Raw genomic sequence first — 14,918 nt, 5'->3', positions numbered from 1 at the left:
TGTAGACACAGAGATGACCTTGTGGGCAAGGTCAACACCCGAAGATCGGCTGAGCAACAAGAGAGAAGGAAACCAAGGTCCCAGTGACCTTGCACAGCTAAGTCTGCCCCAGACCATCTGATTACACCTGTACTATTAGAAGTGAGAAGAATAAACTTCTACTAAAAGCCACTGTACTTTAGGTTCTCTTTATTAGAGCAGCTTAGCCTGTAGCTTAACCTCATTCACAACAGAATGGAGAGATGCCAGAGGGAGACTCCAAAGGACTCCGGCAACACCCTAGAAAAGTCATGTCACGGTTCACTTCAGCAAACAGGTCAGGAAATGATAGCCATCACACCAAGTTATGCCTCCTACTGGTGCAGGAGAGGCCCAACTGCATCCCTGGAGTAGAGGGAGAGGCTTTTATTACAGCCCAGCCCAGCCGGTCCACTGCGGACCTAGGCCAAATCCTCAATAGCTGGAGATACAGACTGCTTTCCCCACCAACACTAGGCAGGCACAGCCCTGTCCTACCTTTTCCCCTAAAGCAGGAAAGCTTCACACTTCTCCACTCTTCATAATTACCATTCTTGAGAACAGGCCAAGTCCAGGAAGGTGTAGGGTGACACATCTGCTGGGGGGCTGTGTGTGAGGGTCAGGGGAGGGGAGTCCAGATCCCCAGAACGGAAGTCACAGCTGGGAAGAGGGAGAGAAGCCTCCATGTCTGCCTTGGGTTTCTGGGGTCCAGGGGCCTCAGGGTGCAGCACCTGTTCCTCCTGTGCAGTCCGCCTGGTGACAGAGCTCAGCCGGGCAGCTGTCAGCCACTACCGAATCCTAGCCAGTGGCACCTGCTGCTGCTTCCGGCTCTTACTGAAGAGTTCCACGTACTGGACCATAGTATCTGCTGGGCCATAGATGGCATTGCGGCTGTTCCCGACACTGTTCCCTGGTGTGTGGCTGCCTAGAAAACTCTGTAGGAACTTGAGCAGCAAGCTCCAGCTGCCGCTAGCTACCACACAGGGGTCATACTCCACCGCTACAGAGAGGCCTCGGGAACTGGGTCCCCTGGCGACCATGCCTGTCTTCACTAGGAAGTCACAGTACTGGTAACGGGTACTCCAGGTCTCAATCGCTGGCCTTGGCACTCTGGAAAAAGCCCTTGAGCTTCACCATGAGCACATCGAAGTTGGTGTCGGCAATAAGGCAAGGGCCATTCTCAAAGGGTACTCTGAGTCATGCGTCACGTACATCGGCTTCCCAGCCTGACCTTGGCTGCCAAGAGTAGAGGCCGCTGTGTGGTGGGTCTCATAATCCACGCAAAATGTTCCTTGCTTCTCTGCCTCAAGCATCTCCAATTTCCGGTGAGGAGCTCCACCCTCTGCTGGACACTCTTGCCCTCAGCCGCAGGCATCTGGGACACACGAGTCACTCCCGTGGTACTGAGCCAGAAGGGTGGCAGGTACAAACAGTTGAATTACAGTGTTCTCTGGCTGCCCACAGTAAGGGAAGCCCCCTCATGCAAGCTTCTGTCGAGGTTCTTTTCTTTGTTGTTAAACATTTTGGTTTCACCAAAATGTATCTCTGTATAGATTTCTCTGTATTTTTCCTACTTGCAATTTGTTGGTATATTGAATTTGTAGATTGTATTTCTTGTTTTTTCATCTTCAGTAGCTTTTTATTTTTTATTTTTTTAAATAATATTTATTTTGTTATATTAGTCACCATACAGTACACCCCCAGTTCTTGATGCACTGTTCCATGATTCATTACTTGCATATAACACCCAGTGCACCATGCAATATGTGCCCTCCTTAATACCCGTCACCGGCCTATCCCAATCCCCCAGCCCCCTCCCCTCTGAATCCCTCAGTTTGTTTCCCAGAGTCCACAGTCTCTCATGGTTCATTCCCCCTTCTGTTTACCCCACCTTCATTCTTCCCTTCCTTCTCCTACCGATCTTCCTATTTTTTATGTTCCATAAATGAGTGAAACCATATGATAATTGTCTTTCTCTGCTTGACTTATTTCACTTAGCATAATCTCCTCCAGTCCCATCCATGTTGCTGCAAATGTTGAGAAATCGTTCTTTCTGATGGCTGAGTAATATTCCATTGTATATATGGACCACATCTTCTTAATCCAGTCATCTGTTCAAGGGCATCTCGGCTCCTTCCACGATTTAGCTATTGTGGACATTGCTGCTATGAACATTGGGGTGCATATGGCCCTTCTCTTCACTACGTCTGTATCTTCGGGGTAAATACCCAGTAGTGTAATTGCTGGGTCATAGGGTAGCTCAATTTTTAACTTTTTAAGGGACCTCCACACTGTTTTCCAAAGTGGCTGTACCAACTTGCATTCCCACCAACAATGTAGGAGGGATCCCCTTTCTCCACATCCTCTCCAACATTTGTTGTTTCCTGCCTTGTCCATTTTTGCCATTCTAACTGGTGTAAGGTGGTATCTCAGTGTGGTTTTGATTTGAATTTCCCTGATGGCTAATGATTTTGAACATTTTTTCATGTGTCTGTTAGCCATTTCTATGTCTTCATTGGAAAAGTGTCTGTTCATATCTTCTGCCCATTTTTTGATTTGATTATTTGTTTCACGTGTATTGAGTTTGAGTTCTTTGTAGATCTTGGATACCAGTCCTTTATCTGTAGTGTCTGTAGATTGTATTTCATCACTTCTGGAAAAATTTCAGCCATTTTCTCTTCATACATTGCCTCATTCTGTCTCTTTTACTTTTTTTGGGGGGGGGTGCCGTCCACCCCACATGAAGAGCCTAAGGCTCCTCTTCCGTCCCGCCCCATGTGCCGTGCTCACCTCTCAGTGGGCTGCTGTGGGAGCCTCTGTCTCTTCTTCTAGAACTCCAATTAAACATGTTATACCTACCTACTGTAACCTTTATGGCACTGGCTCTCCATGGCAATTTTCACGTTTTTGTCTTTCCATGCTACATTTTGGATAGTTTCTTCTCAACTATCTTTCAGTTTACTAATTCTTAACTTGCATCTACTCTGTTTTTTAGGCCCATCCATCTTTAGTTTTTAATTTCATTTATTGTTTTGTCTAAGTTCTACTCGATTCTTTATCAGATCTACTGTGTTGCTTTAATAGTTTCCTCTTCCCTGAGGTATTTTCAAGTTTATATTTTATTTCAATGTAGTAAGCAAGGAGACCTGGTATCTGCTGGATTTGTTCATTGTGTTGATTCTCACTCATGGTGGATTTTAACTTATTATGTATTAGTCATTATGTTTGAAAAAACATTTGTGGCAACCATCAGAAATCTAGGATGAAGAAACGATTTTCATTTGCTTTTTCCAGGCACCTGAGGCCCCTTACTAGAACTATCTTAATCTAAATTCTGAGATTAAGGTTCCCTTAACTACTCAGGTGAGGAAACTGGGTTCACAGGTCTTTTGGAAGTCCTTAGTTTAATGGAGTAATTGGGGTATCAGAGTCTCCACTTGGGGGCGGCCTAGGCTTTTGACTTCTGTGCCCTTTGTCAGGTAAGGCCATCAAACCCAACTTTGAATGCCAGACCTACTTTTCTAGGTTTTGATCTTCTCTAGATTTTAGCCAGGTGAATTTCTCATTATATTTTTAGTTCGTTTAGTTCTTTTAAGAAGACTTAAAAATATATTTCATCCTGCTTGTGTTCAGAAGGATTAATTTGAATTACTTAGGTCATAGTTGCCGAAAACAGAAGTATTAAATACTTTTTGAAAAAAAAATCTAATGAGAATTTTATCTCATATAGATGTATACCTGAGAACATATTCTTACCCTACTATGAGGAATGTGCTAATGCATGGAAATGTGACTATTTACCGCTAAATAAAAAAACAAGATGATCTTACGAAGCATTTTATGGAATAATTTAAGAACCACTGACATCTTCATGTAAGGCATTTTCTTTTCTCATGGCAACAAATGGAGTTAATAAACTGTGATCATTGTTCTTAATCAACTTATACTAAGAATTTGCATACCTTTTCCAGAATTGTCAAGAGAACAGTAATTAATGCCTGTGTATTTCCTAGCTAAGAGTGTCTGCTTGTTTCTGTTAAAGGCAGAGGAGTGAAATTTGCCCCGTTGGTGTCCTTGATGAAGAAAGATGATGGTTTCATCAAGGGGCAAATATTTATACCCAGGAGAATTTAAAAAGATTCAGATTGAACACTCGCCTCATAGTCCTGTGAATCTTGGCTATGGGTCAGTGGCAAATCTCTGCACCTGCGCTAACGCCAAGACCCTCCTCTCTTGGGGGTCAAGATTATAATAAAAAAAATAAAGAATCCCACTCTCAGCAGAGAACTGGAAGTGAGATGATGTCCCTGAATTTGTCACTGTGTCGGACGGGAAATAGAAGAAAAATAAAAATCCTTTTGATGTCTGTATCTTAGTGTTCTCAAACATCATCCTAATAGCAATTAAGATAACTTTAATTAAAAGAATAAGGGAAGACCTAGGCCAGGGTGAAGTTCTTCTTCGATTTGACAAGTTTTAAGTCCTAGTTTACATGAACTGTAACTAAAGAATAAACATATGAAAAACACAGAAGTATATATTTTAAATGAGATCAAAGGTATAACTTGGAGTTCTTTTTGTTTCTGACGAAATCATGCAAAAGCATGATTTTAAAGAATTTGAATTGGGGCACCTGGGGGCTCTGTCAAGTGTCTTTGACACAGGGGCCTGGGATTGAGCTGCGCATTGAATTGCTCAGCAGGAAGCCTGCTTCTCCCTCTCCCTCTGCTACTCTCCCTGCTTGTGCTCTCTCACTATCTCTGTCAAATAAATAAAGTTCTTAAAACAAAATAAAAAAATTTGAATTGTATCCATACTGCAGGTATTTTAAAATCACTTCCCCCAGAATATGAAATGCATACTCAAATATGCATTTTTCCCTTACTTCCAATGATGTGGTCAGTGTGGTGCTAAAGTCCTAGAAAGTAGTAATGAAAATTCTTAAGACTTATTTTCAGTATTTTAAGTCTGATAGAAATCACATATTTAAAAAAATCTGCACAAGCTAATGAAAATATCGTTTCTTTGCTTTTAGCTGGCATTGTAGTTGGTGGTATGATGCCAATTATCACAGGTGGAAAATTCTGAATGACAGCTATATGTCCTTTTTTTAATTTAAGATTTTAAGTAATCTCTACACCCAACGTGGGGCTCGAACTTAGAATCCCAAGATCAAGAGTTGCTTGTTCTACCGACCGAGCCAGCCAGATGCCCTTTGTGTCTTTTTAATAGAAATGTCATCACATAATGAGCAATATATTTGGTAAGTATATAGCCATTCAAAATACACAGTCCAGGGGAGCCTGGGTGGCTCAGTCAGTTAAGCCTCTGACTCGATTTTGGCTCAGGTCATGTTCTCAGAGTCGTGACATTGAGCCCCGCATCAGGCTCTGGGCAGGGCATGGAACCTGCTTGAGATTCTCTCAACAAATAAATAAAAACAAACAAACAAAACAAAGTGAAAAACAACCAATCCCCCCCAGAGTCTGTGAAAGAATATATTTAAAGGGTGTCCTGGTAATGAAAAATGTTGCAACTACCCTAAAATACCATTTAGCCCCTACTATCACTGTTCTTTCATCCTTCTGCTTGCAATGTCTGTGGAAAACTTAAGTCCCAACTGTCTCATGGTTCAAGAAAACTTCAATAATCCTATAGGACAGATCTCTCATGAGAATGGATAGTTTGCTGCATGCAATTTATCAAGACTCTAGTTTCATTAGAGGAAAAAGAATCAACTGTAACAAATATCTTACTTTCCAACAAAGATCTGAACACTTACGAATTAATTTTATTAAAGACTGATCAATCTTAATGCTTACAGGTCATTCCTGGAAGTGACGAAAGCTTCTGTTCAAAATCTAGGACTCAGAGATACTTAAGGTGCTAGAAATTGAAGATTCCAAAATGTAGTGAGTTGGTATTTCCAATTAGCTAATTTCTCCAATTTGAAAAACCAGATTAATAAATTTTGCCCTAGGGCCTTTTGTGGGGTCAGTCACTCTTGTTCTTTAATTAAACAATCATTCTCTGTAAGTGTTGACCAGCCAACACACAAATACCCAAGCAGAGAACATCTGAAGAAACCCCTTTGTGCAACCTCATTAAGGATAGCAAATTCAGTAAATTTTAGTTACTATAAAAGCCAAAAACCTCAAGAGCCTTTTAAACTAGATGGCTTTTGGGGCACCTGGGTGGCTCAGTTAACATCTGCATTCAGCTTGGGTCATGATCCCAGGATTCTCGAATGGAGCTCCTTGCTCAGGAGGGAGCCTGCTTCTCCCTCCCCCACTCCCCCTGCTTGTGCTCCCTCTCTCGCTATTAAGTAAAATCTTAACAAAACTAGATGGCTTTCAAAGATACAATTTCTTTGAAACTACACTTAAAATATCTACATATAGATATGCTTTTTTTGGGGGGTCAGAATTCATTTTTGGCTAGATTCTCAAGAGATAAGCACTAGAGTTGCGTAAGGAAACTTGTCTGCAGGATAGTGGTTCTCACATATTTCTCATTTGTGTTGGGTTTTGATAAACCCAAACCTTTAAACATTGTTATTTGAAATTCCTACATTTTAAGTAACAAATTGGGAGTACACTGAATAACCTTTTTTCAAAATCCAACGCTGTCCCAACACCCTCTGAGATGGAGATAGATCTCCCCCAAAATGGGGGGGGGTACGTTTTTTTTTTTTTTTTTTAAGATTTTTTAAAAAGTAATCTCTATACCCAACACGGGGCTCAAACGTAAACCCTGAGATCAAGACACATCCTCCACTAAACCAACCAGATGCCCAAGGGGTACACCTCTTGAATGAGTACTGAAAGAAAAAAACCAGATTAAGCTGCCACTTAAACATAAATCAAGTCTTCAGAATATACATTACCCTGCAATCCCAGGAGAGCGCTATGCTCTACCCTAATTTATAAAAAGCAGTGGCTGATAAGTCAAAGGTGAATTTTTATTTCTTGCCATTCAACCAAAATTCGTTGAAATTGCACATCCAATTAAACTATTTCAAGACAAAAATACAAAACCCAACTGACCCTACAACAACCCATAGTCTTACGACAGTATTTTTGAATGACTTCATAGAAAAGGTAACAAAAAAATTGCAGTACACCTGCAGTGTCCTTGAATCACTTTTAATCAGTGAAACTTGGCATCCCGTGGTTGACATCCTATCAAAAAATCTTGATAATGGATAGATGAAATTTCCAGATATTAAAAATCAAGTATTAAAATTTACAATTAGCAAAAATCCAGTCCCCGTCATCATTTTGAAAGATGCACCAGGGAATGGTATAAAAGCTCTGCTTACCCACGTTAGTATCCCAACAGACATCTTAATATTCTTATTAACATAACTGAGACTACATAATATTAGTAAAATTAATAACGTTTCTATTAGGATGAGTAACACCGCACAGAACTTGGTCAAAACCATTCAGGAAGCACATTTAACAAGGTAACACAGGCTACTTATGTTTGTGTTGTAAGGACCTTAGAATTTTCACCCTCATGCCTTCAAGTAATTTGTCAGATTAGTTTTAAATGAATACTTCAGGATGACACCTCAATAACTTCATCGTTCATCCAAATGAAGTCCTACAGCTTAGCCTTGCTGTATTTAAAATTTTATCAGTTGGCATTCACAGAGCCTGAATTTAGAGTTCAAAGCCCCTTGGGGAAAAAAAAACAAATGCATTCTTTCAGTTCTTTTGTAAATTTCAAGACAATCTCTAGATGTAGTGTATTTCTTCAAAGTCATATATATCAAGACTTGATTGAAAAGTTTGGATTTTGTTTAAAAAGCCTTTATTCATTTTTGATCAGGGAAAGGACAATCTCAATGTCAACTTCTCACCTAATCGTAAATTTGAACTTAACAGGATTCACTGCCCTAAAGACGCTGCACCTACAGACTTTGACAACATAACTTAAAACGAAAATCTCCCTTGTTCCCTAAGGTTGCATGTTGAAATAATAAACAGTCCCTTGCAATAACCAACACTGGTACTTGGCCTAGGTTTAAGGTCAAATAGCAAAACAGGAGCAAAAGGAGGCCAAGTGCATTTAACTTGATAGCCAGCAAGTACAAACATCATTGAACAAAGAAAATTGCAGGCACCAAATGAAACAAAAGGCAGGTTCATCAGCATAAAAAATTTACATTTGGTTGAAGGTGAGGTCAACTATTCCGCATGTGAACATGTAGGTCAATCCTATAGACTAATGTGGCACCACAGAAAACAAAACTTAAATCCAACTACACTGAATGTTAAATTCAAAACTTCTGTTTACCCAGGAAAATTCTCCCAAATCTAGGGCTAAAACTGCTCTTCAATGCACCAGGAAGATGTTTTAATGACTGTTGCTTAGATTTGCACTGACCTACGAAAACTTAAAGTGTACTTTTCCCTACTAATCCTCCCTATGTCTGAATCTGGGTATGCTTAACTACTCAGTTCATGCACTAATGCATTAATGATGATGAAATCTACTACCATGACTTCTTCTAAGAACTCACACCACGTTAACAGTTAACACCCAATATAGCTTCCTAAAAATGCCCCAATAGAAAAATTTTGTTCAGCTTGGTGCTTGCTGTGACAATACCAACAGAATACAACTAATTTCCTCAGCCACTACTTCACAAATACCTGAACCTAACTTTTGCTCAAATTTTAACCACCTCATACCTATCTGCCAAAATGCTTGTTAAAATTTAACTGTTTTTGATACTCTTAAACTGTAGCTCCTACACACAGTTTAACAGTGCCTTTTCCCTGGGTGTATCTGGACATTTTAATCAAGAAAACAATTAGTCATCATGGTATTATGATTAGCCAAAGCTCTTTCTAGCAGACCACTGATAAAGTCTGATTTAGCGTATCTTTAATAAATGGCTTCCCAGAGACAGGAACAAAGCACAATCTTTTCTATTCATGAAAGGAGCTACCCACGTGCTTTGTGCCAAAAAGGTGCACTTTCCAAGACCTAGTCCAGAAGATTCATGGTCTGCTAGAAAGCTTCCACTAATGACAACCCTATGACAAGGTCTCCAGATATACAGAGAAGAAACGTTAAAGGTGTGGTAGAAGCCTCAATTTAGCAGGGAAACGAAGCCTTAGAGGATAATATACATCTAACAAAAATGGGGAACAGAAGGACACTGTAGCTGGCTATTCATAAAGGACCACAGTTTCTCCCTATGGACCAATACTCCCTACAAAATAAACTGTGCCTTAATTATTGCTTATTTTAAATTACACTTTTACAGAGCTATTTAGTACCTGACGCAGAAAAACAATCACATAAGGAAGCATTTATTTGAGGTTTAACATGAAATCATACAAATAAAATTTGTATAAACACAAATCCACATCGAGTCATAACACAGATAGCAAAAGACAAAGTAAAAACAAAGAAAACTAATTGGCGGCTATATACAGTTGGACACAGTTGTGTCTTGTACACTAGAAAGTCTTTTACAAAATAATCATCTTAGATCAACAGAAGACCGATCTTCAATGTCGTCCTGCAAGATGGGTTAACTTTAGCAATCTCCTCCTAAAAACAAAAACAAAATAGCAATTAGATTTGTGTAACTCTGAAAGCTTTCAAAGGTCCACTTTCATGAATTGTTTTAAGTCCTCAATTTATTCTTTTCTTCAATAATTAAAGATCACATGCATATTCGATGGCAAAATGTAATTTGGGTCTTTAATAAATTCACCCTGGAGTTCCCAAATGATACTAAATTTAAATTTAGTTAGGGAATTGGGGAATGCAATCTTCCCATATTCACAGGTTGAACTGTGCTAGATTAAGGTCTACTAGAAGTATCTCTAGTAAGCCAAAAACGCTCTTACAAAGATGAATTTCTAATAGGCTTATTGTATTTTAAGGAAACGAATTGCTGTGTGCATATGATCTTTAATTTATATCCCAGATTTTAAAGTTCTTGTTTTGGTTTGTAGATTTCACTATTAGCTATAAAAAGAAAAAGCAAGCATTAAATCTTAAAGAATGAACACTTAAAATGAGGCTCCACAATTGAAATACAACACTAAACAGAAGACCAAAATGATTAAGCTGTAAAAAGGCATTTATGTACTTTAACTCCTGTAAAAAACCATTTAAGTTAAGTTTAGACACTTAATCTTCAAAAAGATTAAAAAAGAAGCCAAAGTCTGAAGTTTTCCACTTTAATCTTTACGCTGGTACATGAAGTTGGAAGAGACCATACCACAGGACAGCGTTTTCTGGTGTATGCCTTGCGCTCTGCCCGCAACGTGCGACCCCCAGAGATAGACGTGGTCAGGGTGACACACGGCCTGCAATGAAGTTCCCGCTGGCGGGTACAAACAAGGTATAATGTCAGAGTTAGAAGACAACATTCTTGTTTTCCTTAAGTTGTACCCATTTCAGTACTTTACCTGTTAATAGTTCTAAAAAAGTTTAATTATTCCTCTAGACCACCTGGTACACAAAGCAAACAGAAAAACTCTTAAGTTTTTCTGTAGTACTAAAGAAAGTGAGATAAGACTTTAAAGTTAAAGATCTATAGACACTTTAGGCAAAACAGGCTCATAAAGCAATTAAAAAGTTAACAATTTAGTAAAAACAGACTACACAATATTTTGTTTTTACTTATTTTTCATTTGTCTATTGATCTTTAAATTAAATTAGACATTTCCACTGGTTTCTTGTACTCTTACACACACCTGTTTTCTCCAACGTCCTCCTTTAGTATGGCTGGTAATTGTTTTGGTGATTGCCACCCCCTCGAGATGCCTTGCCGTAAGTGCTCTGTTGGCCTATTTTGAACACAGAAAAATTATATTGAGATAGTTTTCTACAAAATGGTTTTATTTTAAATACTTTAGAAACAAACACGTACAACTCTGCATGCCAATGTTAAAAATATCAGATATTTTAAACAGCCATTATAAACCAGTCACTTATCACATATTCTAGAACACTTCTATTATCCAAAATCCTTACATTACTATAATCACCCGATGACTATCAAATGCCTAAAAACGTAACTCCAAACACTTCAAGAACGGAAAACCCACATAACAAACAGTTTCAGAATGGGACTGTACTTTAACATGGAATTTTAATACCATTGGTTTATGAAATTAAGTTAAATATTCTTACCACTGTAGTCTGCATATCCCTGTCCATATCCATAGTTCCCATAGTTATACCCAGTATAATCATAGCCGCCATAGCCACTATAGTTTTGATCACCACCATAGGCACTATTGTAATTTCCATATCCTTGATCATAATAGTTATTAAATCCTTGGTTCCAGTTTTGGCCCTGACCTGAAACAATGCACAATGATTGTTAGGAAACAACTTCTGACCCCCAATCCTAACATAAAATGTTGTGTTCCTGTCCCTCACTCTGAAAATCTTAAGCAGGTGGAATGGACATCTATGTAGTTATCTGAGAAAGTGATTATTATTCCAGTTGTGATAGAAGGGGGCAGAAAGTCCAATTGTGCCAATTATCAAGCTTCCTAACTTATGGAAAATCAGAACAAAAGTGAAGACAGGTAGGCTGTTTAGTTTTAAAACAAGGACTCCTGCCCAAAGAAACCCAGGACCCTATGGTGTTATCATGTAATCTTAACTACATTAAATTGGTTATTATTTTCCCAATAGTAAGGACACTGTCAGAGTGACCATTCTTTTTACTGACGCCAGTACACTAAGTAACAAAAACCCACCCACTAACTTGAGCACTTTTTATGTTGAAAATCTTGCTTTACTTTCTTATGGGCTTATTCTTATTTAGCAGTTTACAGCTTAAACCACGGAATCATTCTCAAATAATTCAGTTCCAAAGAATTAAACCTACCTCGTCCACGACCCCTAGTACCACCTCGTCCACCAGCTGCAGCACCTCTTCCTCCTTTTTGTTGTTGCTGTTGCTGCCTATATACCTCTTTGGGTTGTGCAACTTTAATTTCACACTATAAACACATTAAAAAAAAACAACAATTTTTACTGTAATGTCAAGCCATTGTATTCCTCTCAAAACAAATTGAGAAATCTCACTGAACAAAACAAACGAAAAAACCACCTTCAAAATTTTCACTTAATAGAAGCAAAATGTCTTTACCTTCCCAGAACCAATTTGATGATATCTGCTTTCTAACAATTTCTTTACTGGCTCTTCGTCTGTGTATGTGATAAAACAAAACCCTCTTCTTTCATTTGTTTTTGTATCCATGGGAAGTTCAATATTTTCAATCTGAAACCAAGAAGCACACTCAAGATCATGCAGCAATGATAACAGCTACCAAAAGGTATTACAATGCCAAAGGTCCTCTTCAAGCTTCAATATAACATGCTGCATGCTATTCTAGTCAGGTTACTTCTGTATGGAAACTCATTTTATTATCAACATTGCAACACAAAGATTCATCTGTGAAGCATTTAGAGAAGCGCAAAACTTCATTTAATATCATTTTGCACCCAACAGATGCCACCGGTTGGTAAGTCCAAACACTGACCACCCCAAAGCACCTGTGTTTTGGCCAAAATAAATTATGATGTTGGTTTCCATCACAGCACAGAAAACAGCGATTAAGGTACAGTGACTAGAAGGGATCTGAGCAGTTAATTTAACCTCTTCCTCACCTAAGAAATCAATTGGTTCTGTAAAAAGCTGGGGAATAACATTACATAAACACACGAAGTATGAAAGACATATAAACATAATCATACAGCGCACCTCTCCAAAGGCTCCAAAATATTCTTTAATTTGCTCTTCAGAAGTATCTGGGCTCAATCCACCCACAAAAACCTTTTTGGGGGGTTCCTTCCCTTTTAAAGCTTTGGCCCTTTTGGGGTCTATCAATTTGCCATCCAGTTTGTGTTCTTTCAGTTCCAAAACCTAAAAGACAAATGTATTTAATCTGACAATATACAACCAAACCCCCAATTTGCAAAAAAGGACGCAGAAGCAGCACAGTGCAAACCTGCTCCTACCTTATCAACACTAGCAGCATCTTTGAAAAGCACAAATCCAAATCCTCTCGATCTTCCAGTCACTGGATCTGTTTTAATTGTACAGTCTACAACTTCCCCAAATCGAGACAAATATTCAGTCAGATCTTTCTTGCTTGTATCCCAGCTCAAGCCTCCAATAAACATTTTACTAGAAATAAAGTTATTGTTTAAAAAAAAAAAGATTAGCAGCACCTCAAGGATTACTTCAGCTCTGGAATTATGTTCAACTACGAAATAAGTAGGGGGAACTTTAACCGTATATGCAAGTTAATTCAATCCGTGTCTACAGTTCACGTATCAACAAAAGACCACAAAATCCCAATTCCATCGAGGTCACTTGTTCGAAACAGTGGAGAGCTTGCTCACCACACTGCATAATACAAAATTTAAACGAGGCCAACAAAGTGTGTTCCACATTGCTAAGTTTTTGAAATCCAACTTCCTAAGCTGATCCCTCACAACTTAGGTCCACCCTCTTCCACAGCTGTCAAGGCAATGTTCCACCTCAAGAACTCGTAACGCGTACTGGGCATCCGGGTACCAGTCACACACTGATTCCCAAACTAAGAATTCAGTCAACTTTCCCCAGGAAAGCTGTGCGGGGGCCCTAACACAGACACAATGAAAAGGCGGCGGCAGCTGCAGCATGTGGCGCAGCGAGGACGGCCCCTCCCCCTCAGGCCCCACGCGGCGCCTGCGCACTCGGGACACAGACGCCGCCGCCCTCCTCCTCCAACTCCTCCGCCCTTCCCCCACCTTCCGCGGGCCTCTCTAGTCACCCCCTCCGTCTCCTACTTTCCTCTTCCCCCCAAGGTAGTGGGGCCCAGCGGGCACGCGGGGAATCGACTCGGGGCAAGAACAGGGGCAGCGCGCGGCTCCCAAGGGATGAAGAGCGCGTGCGGCGCGCTGGGGGAGGGGGAACAGAGGAGAAGCGTGCGGTACCCGTCATCCTGCTGATTCTTGCTCGCGTTGATCTTGGATCCCTCTGCGAATTCCTCTATGTTGCTGTACTCGTTCATGTCCTCCATGGTGGCGGAGTTGTCGGCCGGGGGGTGCTGGCGCGCAGTCCGGGTCGCGGCAGCAGCGGCGGCGGAGCGTTGTATGGAGCTGGATTTAAAATGGCGGCGGAAGAGATCCGGGCGCCGCCTGCGCCCTCCCTTTATAGCCGCCCCGCCCGCCAATCGGGAGGGCTGCTGGGCGGTGACGTGGCGCTGGGCCCGGCGCGCCCCCTGCCGGGCGGAGCTGGGAGCGAGCGAAGGGAGGAGCGGGGCGAGCTGCCGCGGCGCCCGCGGCCGCCAATGGGAAAGGCTGCGGGAGGCTAAAGTAGCGGGAGCGGAGGGGAACAATGGCGGCGGCACATGGGAAAGCCGGGGCGGGACCTCCATCGCGGCCCTCCCGGTGAGGAGCGAGGTCGTGGGTGAGGGGACGCGGGCTTAAGATGAGAGAAGCGTCAGAAGAGAAAAACGAAGGGGCGAAAAGTCCTGGGGTCAAAAATCCCGAGCAGCGCCGTCGCAGGGCCACAGTCCCTCTTGTCTTGAGAGCCTTTGTCTCTGGCGTCCGGTCCGGCCCACTCCTGGCAAAGAGCCTTCAACCCCGCCTTTTTCCAAAGCCCTCGGTCCCCCAGTACGGACTGCTGCGGAGGCGGCTGCTGCTATCGATTAGCACCGTGGCCGGGTTGCTCCAGAAAAAAGGCGGACTGCGCCCGGTGCCGGCGGCTGAGACAGCTAGCGCGCCCGCCCGCCCGTCGCCGCGCGCACGCGTGTTTTGTCCTCGAGCTGGCTGGAACCAGCCGAACAGGAAGCGGGCGCGCGGTGGCCCCTCCGGACAGCGGCGCGGCGCGGGTGCCTCTTCCGCTACCGCCACAG

At 41.4% G+C, this 14,918-nt stretch overlaps 1 protein-coding gene and 1 pseudogene across 6 annotated transcripts; both read right to left on the bottom strand.

Annotated features, from left to right (window-relative positions):
* Window positions 1-806: 806 nt before the first annotated feature.
* Window positions 807-1,450, bottom strand: LOC123789221 (mediator of RNA polymerase II transcription subunit 20 pseudogene; annotated as a pseudogene).
* A 7,876-nt stretch (window positions 1,451-9,326) lies between these two features.
* Window positions 9,327-14,619, bottom strand: HNRNPDL (heterogeneous nuclear ribonucleoprotein D like). Of its 6 annotated transcripts, XR_015725428.1 has the most exons (9): window positions 13,996-14,619; window positions 13,033-13,201; window positions 12,776-12,937; window positions 12,161-12,292; window positions 11,897-12,011; window positions 11,188-11,358; window positions 10,749-10,841; window positions 10,271-10,375; window positions 9,327-9,591 (listed from the first exon to the last, which is right to left on the bottom strand). XR_015725428.1 is itself a non-coding variant. In XM_045790390.2 (8 exons), exons 1-7 carry the CDS (start codon window positions 14,436-14,438, stop codon window positions 10,771-10,773), a joined length of 1,263 nt encoding a protein of 420 aa, XP_045646346.1. In that variant the 5' UTR covers window positions 14,439-14,619; the 3' UTR covers window positions 9,327-10,375; window positions 10,749-10,770. The 6 variants fall into 6 exon arrangements, 5 of the variants coding, with proteins under 5 accessions (XP_045646346.1, XP_045646344.1, XP_045646364.1 ...); XM_045790390.2 differs by having other exon boundaries at window positions 9,327-10,375; XM_045790388.2 differs by lacking the exon at window positions 10,271-10,375.
* Between the last annotated feature and the right edge of the window lie 299 nt (window positions 14,620-14,918).

Source organism: Ursus americanus, chromosome 8, assembly GCF_024610735.1.
Source record: "Ursus americanus isolate L20-20 chromosome 8, mUrsAme1.1.p, whole genome shotgun sequence".
In the NCBI taxonomy this organism is placed as follows: domain Eukaryota; kingdom Metazoa; phylum Chordata; class Mammalia; order Carnivora; family Ursidae; genus Ursus; species Ursus americanus.
Note: the sequence above shows the minus strand (reverse complement) of the source record. Positions and strands in the feature narration are given on the sequence as shown.

What these genes read in the sequence shown, in the direction of transcription:
- HNRNPDL (XM_045790390.2), bottom strand. Translation starts at nt 14,438, where the DNA reads ATGGAGGTCCCGCCCCGGCTTTCCCATGTGCCGCCGCCATTGTTCCCC. An exon ending in TACTAGGGGTCGTGGACGAG is followed by an intron (nt 11,359 to 11,896) that starts GTAGGTTTAATT and finishes GCATTGTTTCAG; the next exon opens with GTCAGGGCCAAAACTGGAAC. An exon ending in GGGATATGCAGACTACAGTG is followed by an intron (nt 10,842 to 11,187) that starts GTAAGAATATTT and finishes TGTTCAAAATAG; the next exon opens with GCCAACAGAGCACTTACGGC.